The sequence below is a fragment of the Pristiophorus japonicus genome, chromosome 1 (assembly GCF_044704955.1).
Source record: "Pristiophorus japonicus isolate sPriJap1 chromosome 1, sPriJap1.hap1, whole genome shotgun sequence".
Lineage (NCBI taxonomy): Eukaryota > Metazoa > Chordata > Chondrichthyes > Pristiophoridae > Pristiophorus > Pristiophorus japonicus.
The window spans coordinates 16,140,778-16,162,544 of NC_091977.1; the positions used below are offsets into that span (position 1 = coordinate 16,140,778).

Here is a 21,767-nt window from a genome sequence, read left to right on the forward strand (position 1 = left end):
TAGACAGACAGACAAAGAGAGAGAGAGGTGGGGGGGGTTGGTGGAAGAGAGAGAGAGAGAGAGAGAGAGGCGGGGGGTGGAAGAGAGAGATGCGCTGGGGGAGATGGGAGAGAGGCAGGTGCTCTGGGGATGGGGGAAGAGAGAGAGAGGCTTGGTGGATGTGGGGGGGGGGGGGCGGGTGGAAGAGACACGGATGGGGGGAATCGGAGAGGAGAGAGGGAACTTTGGGAAGACTGATCACATTCTTCCAACCCCCTACAAGGGACACCATTGGAGTGGATGATATCCAGAAGTCACAACACTTCATACCCAATAAACCTGTTAACAATCCGTACACAATGCCTGCCCCATCTATCGGGGGGGGGGGGGGATGCACAGACTGGGGTAAGGCACTTTGGCTGGCCCTTGCTGTCTTCTGGTGAGCTCTGTGACTTCGGGAAGTGGATCGAGTTACAATTTGCAATGTCAGTGTGACCTTAGGCTGGGTGGTTCCAGTTACACATTACTGTGAAACTTCAGCGTGTGACTTATCCTCCAAGGGGTCCAATCAAAGGGTGGAGCATGGTGGCCATTTTTGCAGTACAAATAAGCACATCCTTAAAATTTAGAGCCTGACCTTTCAGGGGTGAAATTAGGAAAGAGTTCGACTCATAAAAGGTGGTAGAAGATTGGATCTCCCTTTTGCAAACGACAATTAAACCTGAGATTGATAGATTTTTGTTAAACAAAGGTATTAAGGGATATGGGGCAAAGGCAGGTATATGGAGTTAGGTCACAGATCAGCCATGATCTCATTGAATGGCGGAACAGGCTCCAGGGGCTGGATGACCTCCTCCTGTTCCTATGTTTATGGTTTTATTAACCTGCTACTTTTAATGATTTGAAAATCTGTACCCCTAAATGCCTTTGCGCCTCTATCCCATTTGGACTCTTTTTTTTTTACCCCAAGGATTTTCCTAAGGTGGTGACCACCTTATTCCTCCTACCAAAATGCACCAGCTGACACTTCTTATTGAAATTCATGCTGCATTTAGACGGCCATTAGTGTGTTAACTCTTTGCAGGATTTGCCTAATTGTTTGTGGTCTTCTTGTTTCAGCGCCTCCACACAAAGAAGAACGTGTACAACCTGAACGAGGACGAAGAGCTTACCCATTACGGGCAATCCCTGGCGGACATTGAGAAGTTCAAGGACATGGCCGAGAGTGACAGTGAGACGGAGGAAAAGGGCGCGCTGTCTGGTGAGCATGGCAAATGTTGTGTGGCTTGACCAGTCCCCATAGCTTTAAAAGCACTTCTGTAAGGTGTTGCTATCAATCCCCCTCCTGTCATGTGAGGCAACGTAAAGTGTTCTCAGTCGGATGTGAAAACAGCACAAGGCTGGCCCTGGGGCAACTCTAGTGCTTTGGCCACTCAGCAGGAAGATTGTAGAGTTTTGACCGTCCAATCCTGTAAGACAGCACTTTAAAGGGACGTCTTTAATAGGGAGGTTATTCAATGTCTGGTGAGGGGATGATTGAGCAGTCTAGGGATATTAACAATGTCCGATTTCCCTCCCCCTCCCCCCCCCCCCGCCCCCCCAGGAAGGTTGGGGAAGGAGTCCAGTATTCCTTAGAGTGGGAGGATCAGCGGGTGCTTGAAGGGGCAGGTGTCCATGATCGACATGTGGTAGGAGGAATTGGTGTTGATGACTTAAAGAAAGAAAGACTTGCATTTATTTATACAGCACCTTTCACGACCTCAGGACGTCACAAACTGCTATTCGGCCAATGAAGTACTTTTGAGCTGCAGTCGCTGTTGTACTGTAGAAAATGCGGCAGCTAATTTGCGCACAGCAAGGTCACACAAACAGCAATGTCATAATGACCACATAATCTGTTTTAGTGATGTTGGTTGAGAGATAAACATTGGCCAGAACACCTTGGAGGATACTCCTGCTCTTCTTCGATACAGTGCCGTGGGATCTTTTACATCCACCTGAGAGGTCAGACTCGGTTTATCGACTCGTCCGAAAGACGGCACCTCCGACAGTGCAGCGCTTCCTCAGCACTGCACTGCAGCGTCGGCCTGGATTTTTTTTGTGCTCAGGTCTTTGAGAAGGTTTGCTCTTGGAATGAGTTGTGAGTACATGGCTGATTTGTATTAGTGTTTGAGCTCTTTGGGTAACGCGTTCCCTCATTGCCCGCAGCCGAGTTCACTGCTGCTGCGCATTTCGGAGGTGGCGGATTGTTGCAGAAGAAGACTTCGTCGAAGCAGAAGGGCGAGGAGGAGGGGGAAGGAAAGCCCAAATCCCGGAAAGAGTTCATTGACGAGCTTATTGCTAAATCCAAAAAGGAGAAGGTATACTATGCGAGCTGCTTCAGAAAATGTACTTTGTGATGGGCGTGGTGTTGTTGATTCGTACCATTGGTGGTGGGGGTGGGGGGTGGGGGGGGTAGAGAACCTTGGAACATCAGGCACAGATATCATCACATCTGCCTCCTGGCCATGTAGTCAGTGGCTGCACTTGACAGTTGTCTATAGAAAGATAGAAAATTGGAGCAGTAGTAGGCCTTTCGGCCCTTCGAGCCTGCACCGCCATTCAGTATGACCATGGCTGATCCTCTATCTCAACACCATATTCCCGCTTTTTCCCCCTACCCCTTGATGCCTTTTGTTTCTAGAAATCTATCTAGCTCCCTCTTAAATATATTCAGTGACTTGGCCTCCACAGCCTTCTGTGGTAGAGAATTCCACAGGTTCACCACCCTCTGAGTGAAAACATTTATCCTTATCTTGGTCCTAAATTTCCTACCCGGTATCCTGAGACTGTGACCCCTTGTTCTAGACTTCCCAGCCAGGGGAAACATCCTCCCTGCATCTAGACTATTCAACCCAGTCAGAATTTGATACGTTTCAATGAGATCCCCGCTCATTTTTCTAAACTCTAGTGAATACAGGCCTAGTCGACCCAATCTCTCCTCATATGGCAGTCCTGCCATCCCAGGAATCAATCTGGTGAACCTTTGCTGTACTCCCTCTATGGCAAGTATATCCTTTCTTGGGTAAGGAGACCAAAACTGCACACAATACTCCAGGTGCGGTCTCACCAAGGCCCTGTATAACTGTAGCAAGACATCCTTGCTCCTGTACGCAAATCCTCTTGCAATGAAGGCCAACATACCATTTCCTTCCTAACTGCTTGCTGCACCTGCATTCAGTGACTGGTGTACAAGGACACCCAGGTCCCTCTGTACATCGACACTTCCCAAGCCATCACCATTTAAATAATACTTTGTCCTTATGTTTTTCCTACCAAAGTGGATAACTTCACATTTATCCACGTTATACTGCATCTGCCATGTGTTTGCCCACTCACTCAACGTATCTAAATCACCTTGCAGCATCTTTGTATCCTCCTCACAACTCACAATCCCACCTAGTTTTGTGTCGTCAGCAGACTTGGAAATATTACGTCCGGTTCCATCCATCCATCCATCCATCCATCCATCCATCCATCCATCCCTCCCTCCCCGTGGTACCCCACTCTCTGTTTCCTGTCAGTTAACCAATTTTCAATCCATGCCAATACATTACCACCAATACATGTGCTTTAATTTTGCACACTAACCTCTTATGTGGGACTTTATCAAAGGCCTTCTGAAAATCCAAATACACTACATCCACTGGTTCTCCCTTATCTATTCTATCAGTTACATCCTCAAAAAGACTCCAGTAGGTTTGTCAAACATACTTGTCCTTTCATAAATCCACGTTGACTTTGTTCAATCCCGTTGATATTATCTAAGTGTCCCATTATCACATCCTTTATAATAGACTCCAGCATTTTCCCTATTACTGATGTTGGGCTAACCGGTCTGTAGTTCCCCGGTTTCTCTCTCCCTCCTTTTTTAAATAGTGGGATTACATTAGCAACCCTCCAATCTGCAGGAACTGTTCCATAATCTATAGAATTTTGGAAGATGACAATCAATGTATCTACTATTTCCATGGCTACCTCTTTTAGTACTCTGGGTTGCAGGTCAAGTCCTGGGGATTTATCTGCCTTCAGTCCCATTAGTTTCTCCAGCACTATTTTCTTACTAATAGTCATTTCCTTTAATTCATCTTGCTCACTAGACCCTTGGTTCTCTAGAATTTCTGAGACGTTATTTGTGTCCTCTTCCATGAAGACAGAACCGAAGTATTTATTTAATTGTTCTGCCATTTCCTTGTTCCCCATTACAAATTCTCCTGTTTCTGTCTGTAAAGGACCTACATTTATCTTCACCTAATCTTTTTCTTATTACGTACTTGTGGAAACTTTTGCAGTTGGTTTTTGATCTTCCTTGCAAGTTTACTCTCGTACTCTATTTTTCCCCTCTTAATCAATCTCTTGGTCCTTTTTTGCTGGATTCTAAACTGCTCAGGCTTGCTACTTTTTCTGGCAACTTTGTATAACTCCTCTTTGGATCTAATACTATCCTTAATTTCTTTTGTTAGCCATGGTTGGGCCACATTTTCTTTTTGTGCTTTTAATCCAGAAAGGAATTCATACAGTGACGTTTGATGTTAGACCATGTACTGCAACTTCCAAACATTTCTGTATGGAAATCCGATTCCGCTTATTTCCCCCTTGTCCTCAATCCAGTTCAATCATCATCACAATTTTAGATGTGAATTAAGAACGGAAGAAATAGGAGTAGGCCATTCGGCCCCTCGAGCCTGCTCCACCATTCAATAAGATCATGGCTGATCTTCGACCTCAACTCCACTTCCGTGCCCAATCCCCATATCCTTTGATTCCGTTAATATCCAAAAATCTATCGATCTCTGTCTTGAATATACTCAACGACTGAGCCTCCACAGTCCTCTGGGGTAGAGAATTCTAAAGATTCACCACCCTCTGAGTGAAGAAATTTCTTCTCATCTCAGTCCTAAATGGTCGACCCCTTATTCTGAGACTGTGACCCCTGGTTCTAGACACCCCAGCCAGGGGAAACATCCTCCCTGCATCTACCCTGTCAAGCCCTGTAAAGAATTTTGTACGTTTCACTGAGATCATCTGTCATTCTTCTAAACTCTGGGGAATATAGGCCTAGTCTCCTCAATCTCTCCTGATAGGACAATTCCCCCAATCCCAGGAATCAATCGACAAGTATTCCAAGTAGAAGCCATTCTATCTTCTACAATTTCAGAACTGCGTCCATGGACATTTTGTGAGTGCAATCTTTAATTGCATATCACTGCAAAATTGGGCTGAGGCAAGAGAAATTTAATTGTAAGTGCAGCGTAAATTGTAACTTTACGCGATTGATTGTATTTCACTTTCCCCGTGTTTGTTTTTGAATCCACTTTGAGGTGACCACGTATTCTGTTTGTACGGTTGGGGCCGTTTTATATTTATTGGTAACGGCAACATCTGCTAATCTGAACAGCACGAGCGGCAGGTGCAGCGAGACAAGGCTCAGGAGCTGACCGAGAAGCTGGACAAAGACTGGAAAGAAATCCATTCCCTGCTGGCTCACAAAGCCCCCAAAGCCGAGCGCAAGGAGGAGAAGCCCAAGGTAAGTGATCCCCAGAACCTTGTGGCTCCGTCATGTGACCTCAGCCAGCGATTGAGCAGCGCATTTAGGGATGTGTCGGATTTTCACATCTGAATTTTTGCTCTCCCTTGCAGCATTTTTCATCAATTGCTCGTAGTACCTGGCTTCTGGCACTAAATGGTGCTATTGCGCACTGCTAAACACTCCGGGAGTAGTTTAGTGCAAACCGGTTATAAAAATGTACGTACGCATTGTCCAACTGCCTGGATCCTAAAATTATCTCTCGTTGGCATCCCATCTTTTTTCTCAGGTGTTTAGCTAAGTCCTATTGCACAGGATTCTGGGCTTTGTTTTAGACATTGCATTCATTAATGTAATCTGCTTTTTTTTTACATTAAACTGGAAACTAATGTCATTTAAAAGACATGTAGGGTCAGGATTGGCGGTGGGTAACGACGAACGAACGGCGTCTGCCGTTATTACCCCTTTGAAACTCACCGCAACTTCGGGATGTAGTGTGTGCGCATCCTAACGTGGAAATCCTGAAGTTGCGGTCAGTCAATCACTACTCCATCACTGGCTGCGCAGTGTGTCCTCTCCCCACCATAGCCGGCAATCCGTGTAATCAGATAAACTGCTGAAAACGTGGGCTTTTCCGTGGTAATATCACGATTAAATACTCCATTGAATGTTAGGCCTACATGGAATAGGTGTAACTGGGATTTTAATAGTGTATTAGCAGCTAAACAAATGTTAAGGCCCTGAAAAACGGATTTTAATTTTGTTTTAATCTTTGTTTTGCTCTCGGTAACATTTTTTTAAAGTGGGGATAAAAGAAGTTTCTCATTTCCTGTTTCCTTGTCTGTAAGAATTCTGCATTGTGATTGGCTTTATTAACTCTATTTTAAACCCTTCATGATTTTAAACACCTCTATCAAATCTCTTATCCTTCTCTGCTCTGAGGAGAACAACCCCTTTTTTGTTCTTCAGTTCAACCCATAGAGAAGAGAGAGAGCAATGGCCGGGGGGTGTGGGGGGGACTAATTGGATAGCTCTTTCAAAGAGCTGACACAGTTACGATGGGCCGAATGGATTCCTGTGCTGTATGATTCTTGTAGCAGAGAATGGGAACTCTGCTAATTTCACTGGTTTCTAACATGCGCGTCGCCAGATGTTACACCTGTACCCTGACACCGGGTGAGACCCAGGACGTACCGAGCGAGGATTGAGTATGTGGTCTTCCTGGTCTGAATGGCTCAGATACTGAGCCATTGGGGCGAGGGAGGAAAAATAAGCATATTGTTTAAAGGGAGACTCCAGATATTTTACCGTATCTGATTCCTGTCGACTGTAACAGGGAGTGAAGCAACGTGTTCATGTTGCTTCCAGAGAGTTTGTTGCGGAGGAGATTGTGGCAAAGTTTAAATCGGAAGTGCAAGAGCGAAGGATATGCTGATGGGGTTAGACGAAGAGGGGTAGGAAGAAGCTTGTGTGGAGCAATAAACACCGGCACAGAACAGTCGGGCCGAATGGCCTGTTTCTGTACTGTACACTCGACGTAAGATTCACGTCAAATATTCTGAAGTAGAAACTGCAAGTGCGGTTTTGTTTTAATTTTTGTTCTTTCCTCCTTCAGGCTGGAGATTATGATATTATTGTGCGGGAGCTGTTCTTTGACATGAAGGCGCAGCCCTCTGACCGGCTGAAGACCAAGGAGGAGCTGGCAAGAGAGGAGCAAGAGCGTCTGCAGAAACTTGAGGTACGGACTCTACTAAATTCAGCGGGGGAGTTCTCCCCAGTGTCCTGGGCCAGTATTTATCCCTCAACCAACATCACTAAAATAGATTATCTGCTCATTGCTGCGTTGCTGTTTGTGGGAGCTTGCTTCTGACATTACAACAGTAATTAAAAAAAAAATACCTTAATTGACTGTAAAACACACTGGGACGTTCTGAGGTCATGAAAGAGACTATATAAATACAAGTTTATTCTTTTTTGCTATGAATAGAAATGATTACCGCATGCTCTCACTAAATGTAATCTTGCAATCTGTTAGCTGGCACTGGTTACTTGAGATCTATTTGTCAGGTACGTTCCCAATACAGTGACTTATTTTAGTCATATCTTCGGGCCGTTCCTGAAATGTTACACCATTTTTACTCGAGTATAAGGTGGCTCGTGTGTATTACGGTCCCTTCACCTTCCAGTCAAAAAAAACTGAAAAAAATATATTGTGCACAGTCCCCACGCTTAAGGTGGGCAACCTCCTATACCAGGCATTTAATCGTAAAAGTTTCCCAACATAACAGAAGTCCGTTACGAAGGTCCCGCTCGTAATGTATGAAGTGCGCTGGCTATCTCGGGCAGTGCAATACGCCCTTCGCCTCTCATTAACTACTTAACCCCACATGTTTACCGATTAAATCTTCACTGGTTTCAGGCAGAGTCAGGTCTTCAATCACCTCATCAAAGTACGATTATACGATTACCCCAGTGATGCCATTCTTACCAGCGGCATTGTATCGCACGCAACTGTGAAGAATTAGGAGCGGTGATCGGAAAGTGCAGACTTCAGGCGTTCTGCACCGAGCTTGATTTTTGAAACCTGCATGTGAAATGTTTCCACTACGTGCGGGAAAAAATATCTTAATGGCCAGTTGAGGGTTTGGGAGCGGATGTGCTCTTAAGTTGCACTCGACCAAAACTTGCTGTTTCATCGCTACAACCTATTGTGATTTTATGGTCCACCGTTTATAGCGGACAAGTCTCATTAACATCGACATGCCCGCTATAATCAGTTGGGACTGCAAAAAAATACACCCCACCTTCTCGTCGGTCACTAGAGAGCAGGAAAGTTCATTCTAATGCAAGCTGAGTGTGCATGGTAATGGAACCCTCGATTTAAAAAAAATTCTCCTCCTTATTTTCAAATCCCTCCATGGGCTCGCCCCTCCCTATCTCTGTAATCTCCTCCAGCCCCACAACCCCCCGAGATGTCTGCACCCTCCTCTAATTCTGCCCTCTTGAACATCCCTGGTTATAATCACTCAACCATTGCTGGCCGTGCCTTCTGTTGCCTATGCCCCAAGCTCTGGAACTCCCTGCCTAAACCTCTCCACCTCTCTACCTCTCTTTCCTCCTTCAAGACGCTCCTTAAAACATACCTCTTTGATCAAGCTTTTGGTCACCCGCACTAATTTCTATTTATGTGGCTCGGTATCAATTTTTAAAATCTCGTCTCACGAAATGGGAAGTAAGGGAGAAATGAGCCCGAGAGGAGTGGTGGGAGCCAGGCAAGTGCCTGACCGAGGGAAATGGGACAGGTGAGGATATCGGGGAGAGGACCGAGTAAGCCTGAGGAAAAGTGCTGGAGAGTCCAGAATAGACCGAATGGGGCCGGCAGCAGGTGAATGTGCCCCACAGGGTCAAGTACTTTGCCATCAACCATAACGACACACAGATAATCCACGCCCTCCTCCCCAACCGCTAATTAGTGACATAGATGTTTAGTCTTGCATACAAGTATGTGTGGTAACTATTTTAAACTGCAACTGGAGTGCTGTTGAATAAGTACCATAAAATCTAGTATACATGTTGAATAAATACTGTGACAGCCAGTACATAAGATGAATAAGTACCATAATGTCCAGTATATATGGTGAATAAGTACCGTAACATCCATTATATAAGTTGCACTGACCACACAGAGTACAAATTACTCAAGTTCTGTTAGCCAGCCAGGTTAAAAGCTCTGGTGTGGCTTATATGCAATTTATTACACCGCCCTTTATGGTTAGTATTTACTGACCAGAACCTACAAATCGCTCCTTTATCCAAAGTCCCTCTACATAGTACAGTTGGGTTACTTTCATTTTCCACCAGTTTTCTCCCACCAAAGCTGTTAAGGCCTGGGTTCAGTCCCTCGGGGCCCCGGCTCTGTTCATTCCCTCGGGTGAGGCCTGGCTTCCGTCCCTCGGGGCCCAACTCGGTTCAGCCCCTCGGGCGACGCCTGGGTCCGGTCCCTCGGGCGACGCCTGGGTCCGGTCCCTCGGGCGACGCCTGGGTCCGGTCCCTCAGGGCCCAACTCGGTTCAGCCCCTCGGGCGACGCCTGGGTCCGGTCCCTCAGGCGACGCCTGGGTCCAGCCCCTCGGGCCCCGCCTGGATCCGGCCCCTCGGGCCCCGCCTGGGTCCGGTCCCTCGGGCCCCGCCTGGATCCGGCCCCTCGGGCCCCGCCTGGGTCCGGTCCCTCAGGCGACGCCTGGGTCCAGCCCCTCGGGCCCCGCCTGGATCCGGCCCCTCGGGCCCCGCCTGGGTCCGGTCCCTCGGGCGACGCCTGGGTCCGGCCCCTCGGGCGACGCCTGGGTCCGGCCCCTCGGGCGACGCCTGGGTCCGGCCCCTCGGGCGACGCCTGGGTCAAGTCCCTCGGGGCCCAACTGGGTCCGGTCCCTCGGGCGACGCCTGGGTCCGGTCCCTCAGGGCCCAACTCGGTTCAGCCCCTCGGGCGACGCCTGGGTCCGGCCCCTCGGGCGACGCCTGGGTCCAGTCCCTCGGGGCCCAACTCGGTCCGGTCCCTCGGGCGACGCCTGGGTCCGGTCCCTCGGGCGACGCCTGGGTCCGGTCCCTCAGGGCCCAACTCGGTTCAGCCCCTCGGGCGACGCCTGGGTCCGGCCCCTCAGGCGACGCCTGGGTCCGGCCCCTCGGGAGACGCCTGGGTCCGGCCCCTCGGGCCCCGCCTGGGTCCGGCCCCTCGGGCCCCGCCTGGGTCCGGCCCCTCGGGCGACGCCTGGGTCCGGTCCCTCGGGCGACGCCTGGGTCCGGTCCCTCGGGCGACGCCTGGGTCCGGTCCCTCGGGCGACGCCTGGGTCCGGTCCCTCGGGCCCCGCCTGGGTCCGGTCCCTCGGGCCCCGCCTGGGTCCGGCCCCTCGGGCCCCGCCTGGGTCCGGCCCCTCGGGCGACGCCTGGGTCCGGTCCCTCGGGCGACGCCTGGGTCCGGTCCCTCGGGCGACGCCTGGGTCCGGTCCCTCGGGCGACGCCTGGGTCCGGTCCCTCGGGCCCCGCCTGGGTCCGGTCCCTCGGGCGACGCCTGGCTCCGGTCCCTCGGGCCCCGCCTGGCTCCGGTCCCTCGGGCCCCGCCCGGGTCCGGTCCCTCGGGCGACGTCTGGGTCCGGTCCCTCGGGCCCCGCCCGGGTCCGGTCCCCCTGGCCCCGGTTCAGTTCGGTCCCTCGGGCGATGCCTGGGTTCAGTCTCTTGGGGCCCCGCTCGACCGTCAGCCCCGCGGCCAATATTCGCCTGTGAACCCAGGAGCACTGTGACCAGTTGTAGTGCCCCACACCGCTGCCTAGGTTGTGGTCAGCACACACATTATTTGCTAATCACAAAGCAGTACTGGTGACAGTAGCGAAGAGGTCCACAGTCTAGATGTTCGGAGCTAAAGGCGGACATTAACTAGAGTATAACAAGCAATGGAGTCCATTTGTAAATTTAAAATCATGTGCTCGGATTTAACCTCGCGTCGTCTTGGTGAGATGGATAGATCCTATGGTTCCAATTGCACTGAAAGAGATAGCTTTGGTGTGCTTGGTTAAAGCAAATGAGATAGAATAATAGAATAGTACAGCCCAGAAAGAGGCCATTCGGACCATTGAAGGAAGACACAAATAACCTTCTGGAAATACTAGAGGTTCAAGGGACTCGTGAGAAGGAAGAACTGAAGGAAATCCTTATTAGGCAGGAAATTGATGGGATTGAAGGCCGATAAATCCCTGGGGCCTGATAGTCTGCATCCCAGAGTACTTAAGGAAGTGGTCTAGAAATAGTGTTTGCATTGGTGATCATTTTCCAACAGTCTATCGACTCTGGATCAGTTCCTTTGGACTGAAGGGTAGCGAATGTAACACCACTGTTTAAAAAAGGAGGGAGAGAGAAAACGGGTAATTATAGACCGGTTAGCCTGACATCAGTAGTGGTGAAAATGTTGGAATCAATTATTAAAGATGAAATAGCAGCGCATTTGGAAAGCAGTGACAGGATCGGTACAAGTCGGCATGGATTTATGAAAGGGAAATCATGCTTGACAAATCTTATAGAATTTTTTTGAGGATGTAACTAGCAGAGTGGACAAGGGAGAACCAGTGGATGTGGTGTATTTGGACTTTCAAAAGGCTTTTGACAAGGTCCCACACAAGAGATTGGTGTGCAAAATCAAAGCGCATGGTATTGGGGGTAATGTACTGACGTGGATAGAGAACTGGTTGACAGACAGGAAGCAGAGAGTCGGGATAAACGGGTCCTTTTCAGAATGGCAGGCAGTGACTAGTGGGGTGCCGCAGGGCTCAGTGCTGGGACCCCAGTTATTTACAATATACATTAATGATTTAGATGAAGGAATTGAGTGTAATATCTCCAGGTTTGCAGGTGACACTAAGCTGGGCGGCAGTGTGAGCTGTGAGGAGGACGCTAAGAGGCTGCAGGGTTACTTGGACAGGTTAGGTGAGTGGGCAAATGCATGGCAGATGCAGTAAAATATGGATAAATGTGAGGTTATCCACTTTGGTGGCAAAAACATGAAGGCAGAATATTATCTGAATGGAGGCAGATTAGGAAAAGGGGAAGTGCAACGAGACCTGGGTGTCCTGGTACATCAGTCATTGAAAGTTGGCATGCAGGTACAGCAGGCAGTGAAGAAGGCAAATGGTATGTTGGCCTTCATAGCTAGGAGATTTGAGTATAGAAGCAGGGAGGTCTTACTGCAGTTGTACAAGGCCTTGGTGAGGCCTCACCTGCAATATTGTGTTCAGTTTTGGTCTCCTAATCTGAGGAAGGATGTTCTTGCTGTTCAGGGAGTGCAGCGAAGGTTCACCAGACTGATTACCGGGATGGCAGGACTGACATATGAGGAAAGACTGGATCGACTGGGCCTGTATTCACTGGAGTTTAGAAGGATGCGAGGGATATCTCCTAGAAACATATAAATTTCTGACGGGACTGGACAGGTTAGATGCAGGAAGAATGTTTCCGATGTTGGGGAGTTCCAGAACCAGGGGACATAATCTAAGGATAAGGGGTAGGCCATTTAGGACTGAGATGAGGAGAAACTTCTTCTCTCAGAGAGTTGTTAACCTGTGGAATTCCCTGCCGCAGAGAGTTGTTGATGCCAGTTCATTGGATATATTCAAGAGGGAGTTAGATATGGCCCTTACGGCTAAAGGAATCAAGGGGTATGGAGAGAGAGCGCGAAAGGGGTACTGAGGTGAATGATCAGCCATGATCTTATTGAATGGTGGTGCAGGCTCGAAGGGCCGAATGGCCTACTCCTGCACCTATTTTCTATGTTTCTGCGCCGGCTCTATCAACGAGCGATCTAGTTAGTCCCACACCTCCGCTCTTTCCCCATATCGCTGCAATTTTTTCTCCTTCAAGTATTTATCCAATTGTTTGTTGAAGGCTACTATTGAATTTATATCCACCACCCTATCGGGCAGTGCATTCCAAATCCTAACCACTCGTTGCGTAAAAACCTTTTCCCTCATGTCGCTTCTAGTTCTTTTGCCAATCATCTTAAATCTGAGCCTTCTGGTGTTTGATCCTTCAGCCATTGGAAACAGTTTCTCTTTATTTGCTCTCTCTAAATCCTTCATGATTTTAACAACTATCAAATCTCCTCCAAGCCTTCTCTGCTCCAAGGAGATTGATTAAAAGCCAAATGAAAATATCGCAGGAATGCGCTATATGGATGGAAATGATTTTGTGTCCGACCATAGAACTGGAGGAACAACTTGCATTTATATAGTACCCCTCACCCCCACAGGTTGTCCCCAAGTGCATCATGTCCAATGATGGGCAGCTTTATTAGGTCATCTTCAAATATAGGCCAATATTTGCCCTAGCTGCAGGTGTGGGTGGGGAAGATGGGTGCTGGGATTCATGATTGGGTATAGTTGCCGCAGGGTTTGGTATTTCACATTAAAATGGGTTCTTGTATGCTAAAACTGACTCTTGGCCAGCTGGTTGACTGAAGGTGTGGCAGCAGAGCCTGATCCTGGAGCCCATAAGAACATAAGAAATAGGAGCAAGAGTCGGCCATACGGCCCCTCGAGCCTGCTCCGTCATTTAATAAGACCATGGCTGACCTTCGACCTCGGGTCCACTTTCCCGCCCCATGCCCATACCCCTTGAGTCCACACGGGTTGGCACTGCCACTAACTAGACCCTAGATCTAGCAATCAGCCCAAGGTTTGTTTTTCTTCCTTACTGGCCCAGGGGCACGCGAGATAGATGTCCTGCTTGGATTGGCTAACTCAGCACGAGCTCGGGATCAGACCTGGGATTTTGCTGATCATTATTTGCTCGGTATAACTACCCTAGTGGTGCATTATCGACAAAATCACCGAGGAAATCCTGTCCTTTTTTTTTTTACTTATGAAGATAGGTTGGGCCTATACTCATTGGAGTTCAGAAGAATGAGGTGTGATCTTATTGAAACTTATAAGATAATGAGGGGGCTCGACAAGGTGGATGCAGAGAGGATATTTCCACTCATAGGGGAAACTAAAACTAGGGGACGTGGTCTTAGAATAAGGGGCCGCCCATTTAAAACTGAGATGAGGAGTAATTTCTTCTCGCAGAGGGTTGTAAATCTATGGAATTCTCTGCCCCAGAAAGCTGTGGAGGCTGGGTCATTGAATGTGTTTAGGGCGGAGATAGACAGATTTTTGAGCGAAAAGGGAGTAAAGGGTTATGGGGAGCGGGCAGGGAAGTGGAGCTGAGTCCATGATCTTATTGAATGACGGAGCAGGCTCGAGGAGCCAAATGGCCTACTCCTATTTCTTATGTTCTTATGTTTATCTCTCGCCAATTTTCTCCCATTCCCTCACCTGCCAAAGTAGTCATTCTTCACATGCGTGCCTTGACGATGAGTGTCGGCAAGCTATCCAACTGTGGGAGTCATAACAGTTAAGTCTGACATCACCGTGGGTGCACTTCTGGCAGGGTTTTCGGACAGCAAGCAAGAGCAGGAACTCTGGGTGACTTATCTCTTTTTCCCTGTCGCCCAATCGAGCAGTGCTGAGGCGTTATAATATTTCCTCCGCTGATCTGGTTGATGGCCGGTAACTTACTACAGACTAGGGAGCTAATATAATGGCCAATATGGCCACTACCCATTAGGATATTGCGGTGCATTTAATTAAAAAAATAATAACTAACGCTGTTTGAATTGTATTTCTGTTTAACTTTATGGCTTTACTCAGTGTACCATAAATTACCAACAATGTGTGTTTTGACTCTGAATTTCAGGCGGAGAGAGTACGTCGGATGCGTGGAGAGTTTGAAGAGAAAAGTAGCAAGGGACCGAAACACATGTCCGCAGATGACTTATACGATGGCTTCATCCTAGACAAAGTTAACAAGCCTTGTCTTGTTTACAAGGTGAGGCTCAAGAGCGGGTAGAATCTCAGCACTGCCCGTGGTTGGTTAGAGTAGAGAGAGTCTTGCACCGTACCACGAAATGGGTTTATTGCCTTGATATCGCTGTGTGATATTGGTGATAAATGCATTAGCGTATTCCTTTGAAATTCTTCTGTCCGCTCTTTTAAAGGCATCAATCTGTTTTGGATTAACCCTTTTGTTAAAATGGCAGACTGTAACTTCATTAACTCTATGTTGCTCGTGTTACGCAGTGTAACCTCAACAACAGCAATTTGCACAGATACAGAATAGCTCCCAAGCAATGTTCCCTCTAAGCTGCGCAACCTCGCGATAATGGGACAGGTCCCAGGCAGGCCACACACCGGATTCTCCATTGTAAATACCACGCACCATTGGGAATTTAAAGGGACAGTGCACTAAAAGCTCAGCTCACGGGGAACATTGCTCCCAAGGGCGCTTCTTGGGGGCAGAATCAAAAAAGTGGAGGCCGAGCTAAGAAAGAAATACTAGCAGAAGTGACCAAAAGCTGGGTGAAAGAGGCGTGTTTTTAAAGAAGGAAAGGATGGCGGAGAGGCATACGGATTTACGGAGGCAAGTCCAGGCTGAAGACGTGTTTGTTTTTTTGATATATAACAAAATAAATTCTCAATTACTCAGGTTCGGGTTTCTTGCTCTCCTGCATGCTAAGTCCCACCTAATGCAACCTTATTCTTAGACCATTAGGATCCAAAGCTGTTGCTGAATTGCATCAGTGGACAGTGTAAACTTTGGCTAGCACTCACATGTTACGTGTAATTTGAACCAGTGTGAAAAGCGGCAGTGTGATCCGGCCACTGAGGGGCAATTGAACTTCGCACCCATGGACATTGTGTCGACAGGAACAGGAATAGCTGTGATGCCATGCACGGTTTAATAGCCTGTAAACACCTGCACATGAATAATGGCCACTTACCGGAGGGTGAGGGACCTGTGGAACCATACCCCAGCAAAGGGTGACGAACGTTCAGAGTAATCCACCACTAGGCATTGGAGGAAATGACATTGGGATTATTCAGAGCGCAATTAGATGCCAATGATGGGAGAGTTAATGTGCCAGAGGGATGAGCTTCAATAGGCTGAAGGGCCTTTTCTCATCCTTGATGTTTCCTATAATTTCACCCAATCTGGATGACTGAATGGTGAAATATTCTAGATATAAAAATATCTTGGTGCCGAAATTGCCCCTTCTCTTAAGGCACGTTGCCGCTGGAAATCAGCAGCTTTGCTGTGGAGTGCAATGGCCATGTAATGGCTATGTAATTACTCGTGTAATGGCTGTTATTTTCAGAATTCCTCTCCTGCAATATCCCGGCGGTGACTCCCCTCCTCCCCCAACTGCTCCGCTGTTGCCGATCCGTCCTAAGTGTGTCATCAGAGTGCGCACCGCCGATATCCCCCCCCCGATGGCGAAATCCCACCGATAAAATCTTGCTCCTGCTGCGTGGTGCGAAAAGCTGCTTTTTTCTGCTGGCTCAGTGAGGTTGTAGTCCTTCTAAAAGCGGTACGGCTCCCATGAAAGGCGAGGACGTGCTGCCGCCATGGCTTTTTTTGTCGGCCGGCTGCCACGTCGAGCCGACAGTTATGCCCCCCCCCCCCCCCCGGGTTCGGCCAGGCAGCCGAGCACCCCCTCTTGGATGCCAGGCCGCTGGCCTGGCCGAAACCCTCCCTGGTGGCCCATTGGATCGAACTGAAAGAATCGCACAGGCTCTCCCCTTTAAGTGAAGGGGAGAGCTGATGTGACACAGCACCACAATGACGTCATTAGCGCCATGTTGATCACTGACAGCGGTGGCCACTCCACCAGCCCCCAACTTCCAGCCCTCTATAGAGTGCGAACTTCCACTCACTGCCCCACATCAGCCCCCATTATGACTGACTTCCAGTCTGCTGGGAATAAAAGCCAAAGTGCAAAATTTCGCTTCAGAGGCCACCTCATCCACTGCGCCGATAAAAACACGAGAAACTGGATAGGCGCACCCCGTTTCCAGCCGTGGGCAATTTCGGCCCTCTTATGTGTTAATCATGTCATTACATTTTTGTTATTCATTCGTGGGATGTAGGTATCGCTGGCAAGGCCAGTGTTTATTGCCCTTGAGAAGGTGGTGGTGAGTCACCTTCTTGAATATAACTGTTTGGCACAGGGCAGTTAAGAGTCAACCACATTGCTGTGGGTCTGGAGTCACACATAGGCCAGACCGAGTAAGGACGGCAGATTTCCTTCCCTAAAGGGCATTAGTGAACCAGATGGGTTTTTACAACAATCCTGTAGTTTCATGGTCACCATGACTGATACTAACTTTTATGTTCCAGATTTATTTACTTAACTGAATTAAAATTCCCCAGCTGTGATTGTGGGACTTGAGCTCGTGCCCCCAGATCATGGATTACTGGTCCAGTAACATAACCACTATGATACCATACCTAATAAAAATTACTTTGTTGTCGAAATATTTTACAATGTGCTAAAGGACTTCTTTCAAAATTACAAGTCGGAACTGGTAAATGGAGTTTGACCATAATTTTTGTTTTATTCAAAGGAAGGAAAGTTAGAGAAGTTGGAGAACGAAGACGAAGAGCTGGGTAGTGAAAATGAGGAGGAAAATGGGGAAGGTGAAGACAGTGATGAGGATGAAAACGAGGAGGGGAACCAAAGTGAAGAGGATGATGAAGACAGTCATTCAGACCTAGAGGATGGCAGCCAATCGGAGCTAGACTCCGGCGCTGACAGTGAGAAGGGTGAGGGCACAGATGATAAGAGAACGGCCAAGTCTACCTTGAATAGAGAGGTGGTACCGAGTGAAGAGGCAAAGAAAGCTATGATGGAAGCAGCCAAGACCGAGCTCCCTTTTACTTTTCCTGGTAAGTCATGGGCTTCTGTTAGCGAGAGGCACCTTTTTTGGGGGGAGGGCAGTGGCTCGCGTGTGTCATGCCTGAAACTCCGCTGACACCTAGCAAGGACATGGCTCTGTGCTAGTAGGAACAGCTGTTTGAGAAACTTTATAAAAATCGTATCTGCATTGCATCATGGGGGGGTGGAACAGCTGGCCTGACCGAGTTAAGATGGAATAGTTGGTGCTGCACTGCTGGAGTTGGGGTGCCACTTGCCACATCTGTAATACCGTTGTTGGGTTGGTACATCTGTACTGCTGGAGTTGGGTTGGCACATCTCTAATGCCGGGGTTAAGAACATAAGAAATAGGAGCAGGAGTGGGCCATGTGGTCCCTCGAGCCCGCTTCGCAATTCAATAAGATCATGGCCGATCTTCGACCTCAACTGCACCTTCCTGCCCGATCCCTTGATTACCTTAGCACCCAAAAAATCTATCAGAGTCCAAAAATCTATCGATATCAGCCTTGAATGTACTTGCCGACTCAGCATCCACAGCCCTCTGGGGTAGAGATGTGCAAAGATTCACAACCATCTGAAGAAATGTCTCCACATCTCAATCTTAAATGGCCGACCCCTTATCCTGAGCCGATGACCCCTTGTTCTACATTCTCCAGCCAGGTGAAACAGCCTCTCAGCATCTACCCTGTAAAGCCCCCTCAGAATCTTGCGTGTTTCAACGAGTTTCAATACCGGCCCAGTCCACTCAATCTCTCACTGGACAGCCCTCTCATCCCAGGAATCAGTCTGGAGTAAGGGCGGCAGGCTTCCTCCCCACTTGTTCTAATGGTTTTATTTTCGCAGTCCCTGAGTCGTATGCTGATCTGAAGTCCCTGCTAACGGGACAGGTAACAGAAAAACAGTGCCTAATAGTGGAGCGCATTCAGAAGTGTAACCACCCAAGTCTTGCGGCAGGAAACAAAGCAAAGTTAGAGGTGAGTTCTTTACATCATAAAGGATCCAATACGCAATTGTAGTTTTGTTTTTAACAAGCGGGGGGGTGGGCCCTGCATCATCTATCAGAACCAGACTGCAAGTGGTCTCTAAGGCACTATGTAGGACTGGCTCCATGTCACTCAATGGGTTAGAACTTGCATAGCGCCCCGTTTGGGACGATAACTTTTGCGGGAGCACAAGAGTATCGCCGGACGCTGCACAATTCCAGTGGATGCAAACTTACTGTTTCGTGCTCCAGGAGGGAGGTGGAGCGCTAAATCAAGCGCTACCCTTTCCCTTGGAGTGCTAAACGGAGCAAGAAGGGCGGTCGCGGCAGAGCGCCGCACAATGTCCCGTGCAGCGCTGCCGGAATCACGGGCTTCTTCCCTCCCTTAAAGGGAAGGCCCAACACTGAAGTTGTTTAAAGGTAAGGCTTCCACTGTTGGCCGACAGCACCTGTGATCCGCGAAGATCAGCCCCAAGCACTAATCGAGTGCAGAGCTGATCAATTGCGGCATTTGAAACATAGAAACAAAGAAAATAGGTGCAGGAGTAGGCCATTCGGTCCTTCGAGCTTGCACCACCATTCAATAAGATCATGGCTGATCATTCACCTCAGTACCCCTTTCCTGCTTTCTCTCCCCTTTATCCCTTTAGCCGTAAGGGTCATATCTAACTCCCTCTTGAATATATCCAACGAACCGGCATCAACAGCACTCTGCGGCAGAGAATTCCACAGGTTCACCACTCTCTGGGTGAAGAAGTTTCTCCTCATCTCGGTCCTAAATGGCTTACCCCTTATCCTTAGACTGTGACCCCTGGTTCTGGACTTCCCCAACATCGGGAGCATTCTTCCTGCCTCTAACCTGTCCAGTCCCGTCAGAATTTTATATGTTTCTATGAGATCCCCTCTCATTCTTTGGCCTACCTGCTCTCCAAGCAGCCGGCCGAGCTCACAGCGCCTCCTGCAGCTGCCGTTGGTGACGCCCGGCGATGCTGCAGGGGGCGGAACCAAATTTACGATCCGGGCCGGTAACGAGGCGCTGCACACCGGATGACATCACGATCTCCGGGGCGCCAGCGCTAGCCCGCCATGCAAGTTTGAGGGAGTCGGTACTTTCACCGCGCCGTTAGCGTCCCGTTATCGCCCCCTGGAGGCGCTAATGGGAGGCTCAAAGGAGGCCAATTTCTCCCCCAATATCATTTTTGTAAATCTGTATTTGTTCTTGGGATGTGGGAAATGCTGGCAAGGTTACATTTATTGCCCATCCCTAGTTGCCCAATATCTTTTCTTGCATCCTTAGGCACAATGCACCTTCATGTGAAGTTACTGTTTCAACATGGGTTCCGAAAATAAATACTTTAAGCTCCATTATAGCAGAAAGTAATTCCATCCAGCCTTATTAAACACTTAAGCTAATACTGTAATTTGCCAGCGGCCCTGTATGCTACACCATAAAATATATTAGCACATAAACATGTGATTAATTGTAAGGGAGGGTTGTGAAATATGCATTGCATGTTGTAAAACTGCCCCTCCAGCTCAGCTTCCCGGACAGTTGAGATCATCCTTTATTTGCATTGAGCCTTCTCGCATCTCTCAGCAAAGTCTCAAGTGTGCTACACACAGTGAATTACTTTATGGAGTGCCGTGACTGTTCCGTGGGCAATGACTGTTTTTCTGCGCACCAAGATCCCACAAAAGGCCAAACGAAGGGCCAAACAGCCTACTCCTGCACCTATTTTCTATGTTTCTATTTTCTATGTTTCTAAACGCACGTGTAAAGAAGGTGCTTGCGATTCTGCCATAAGTAGTCAGCGGCAGGAATTATCTACCCACAGCTGGTATGCCCCATGGCTCAGTGCTGGCTCCAGTTTTGTGCGTGCGTGCGTGGGGACTCTTTATCACAAGGGATGGTCGAGGCAAAGACCGTTGCATCTTTTCAGGGAAAATTGGAAAAGTGTTTGAAGCAGAGGAAGATTGATTAGGCAGTGGGGGAAGAGTGGAGCAGTGAGATTTAGCTTTGGATTCAGCTAGCCAAGAGCAGGCACCTGGTGCGATGGGTCGAAGTTTGCAAGTTTACATAAGAAACATAAGAGCAGGAGTAGGCCATTCGGCCCCTCGAGCCTGCTCCGCCATTCACTAAGATCATGGCTGATCTTCTACCTCAACTCCACTTTCCTGCACTATTCCCATATCCCTTGATTCCCTTAGTATCCATTGATCTCTGTCTTGAATATGCTCATCTGATCTGATCCTGGCCTCAACTCCACTGCCTGCTCACCATAACTCTTGACTCTCTTATCTTTCAAAAATCTGTCTATCTTCAATGACCCAGCCTCCACAGCTCTCTGAGGTAGAGAATTCCAAAGATTTATGACCCTCTCAAGAGAAGAAATTCCTCCTCATTTCCGCTTTAAATGGCCGACCACTTATTCTGAAACTATGCCCCTTAGTTCTAGATTTCCCCCCCGAGGGGAAACATCTTCTCTACCCTGTCAAGCCCCCTCAGAATCTTATACGTTTCAATAAGATCACCTCTCAGTCTTCTAAACTCCAATGAGTATCGACCCAACCTGCTCAACCTTTCTTCATAGGACAACCCTTCCATCTCAGGAAGTGAACCTTCTCTGAACTGCCTCCAGTGCAAGTATGTTCTTCCTTAAATAAGGAGACCAAAACTGTATGCAGTACTCCAGGTGTGGTCTTAACAACGCCCTGTACAGTTGTAGCAGGACTTCCCTACTTTTATACTCTAACCCCCTTGCAATAAAGGCCAACATTCTATTTACATTCCTAATTACTTGCTGTACCTGCATACTAACTTTTTGTGTTTCATGCACAAGGATCCCACTGACTCACTGAATTTTGTAATCTGTCCCTTTTTAAATAATCATTTGCTTTTTTATTTTTCCTACCAAAGTGGAATAACCTCACATTTTCCCACATTATA

General features: G+C 48.3%; 1 protein-coding gene across 1 annotated transcript in view; it reads left to right on the forward strand.

The window, feature by feature from the left end:
• The window catches only part of nop14 (NOP14 nucleolar protein homolog (yeast)), a 62,667-nt gene that overhangs the window by 14,104 nt on the left and 26,796 nt on the right, over nt 1-21,767 (forward strand). The window contains exons 4-10 of the mRNA XM_070877764.1: nt 1,099-1,240; nt 2,188-2,339; nt 5,417-5,545; nt 7,161-7,283; nt 14,820-14,951; nt 17,528-17,849; nt 18,682-18,812. Of these exons, the coding sequence (XP_070733865.1) occupies nt 1,099-1,240; nt 2,188-2,339; nt 5,417-5,545; nt 7,161-7,283; nt 14,820-14,951; nt 17,528-17,849; nt 18,682-18,812 (1,131 nt within the window). The remainder of the gene's footprint in view (nt 1-1,098; nt 1,241-2,187; nt 2,340-5,416; nt 5,546-7,160; nt 7,284-14,819; nt 14,952-17,527; nt 17,850-18,681; nt 18,813-21,767) is intronic.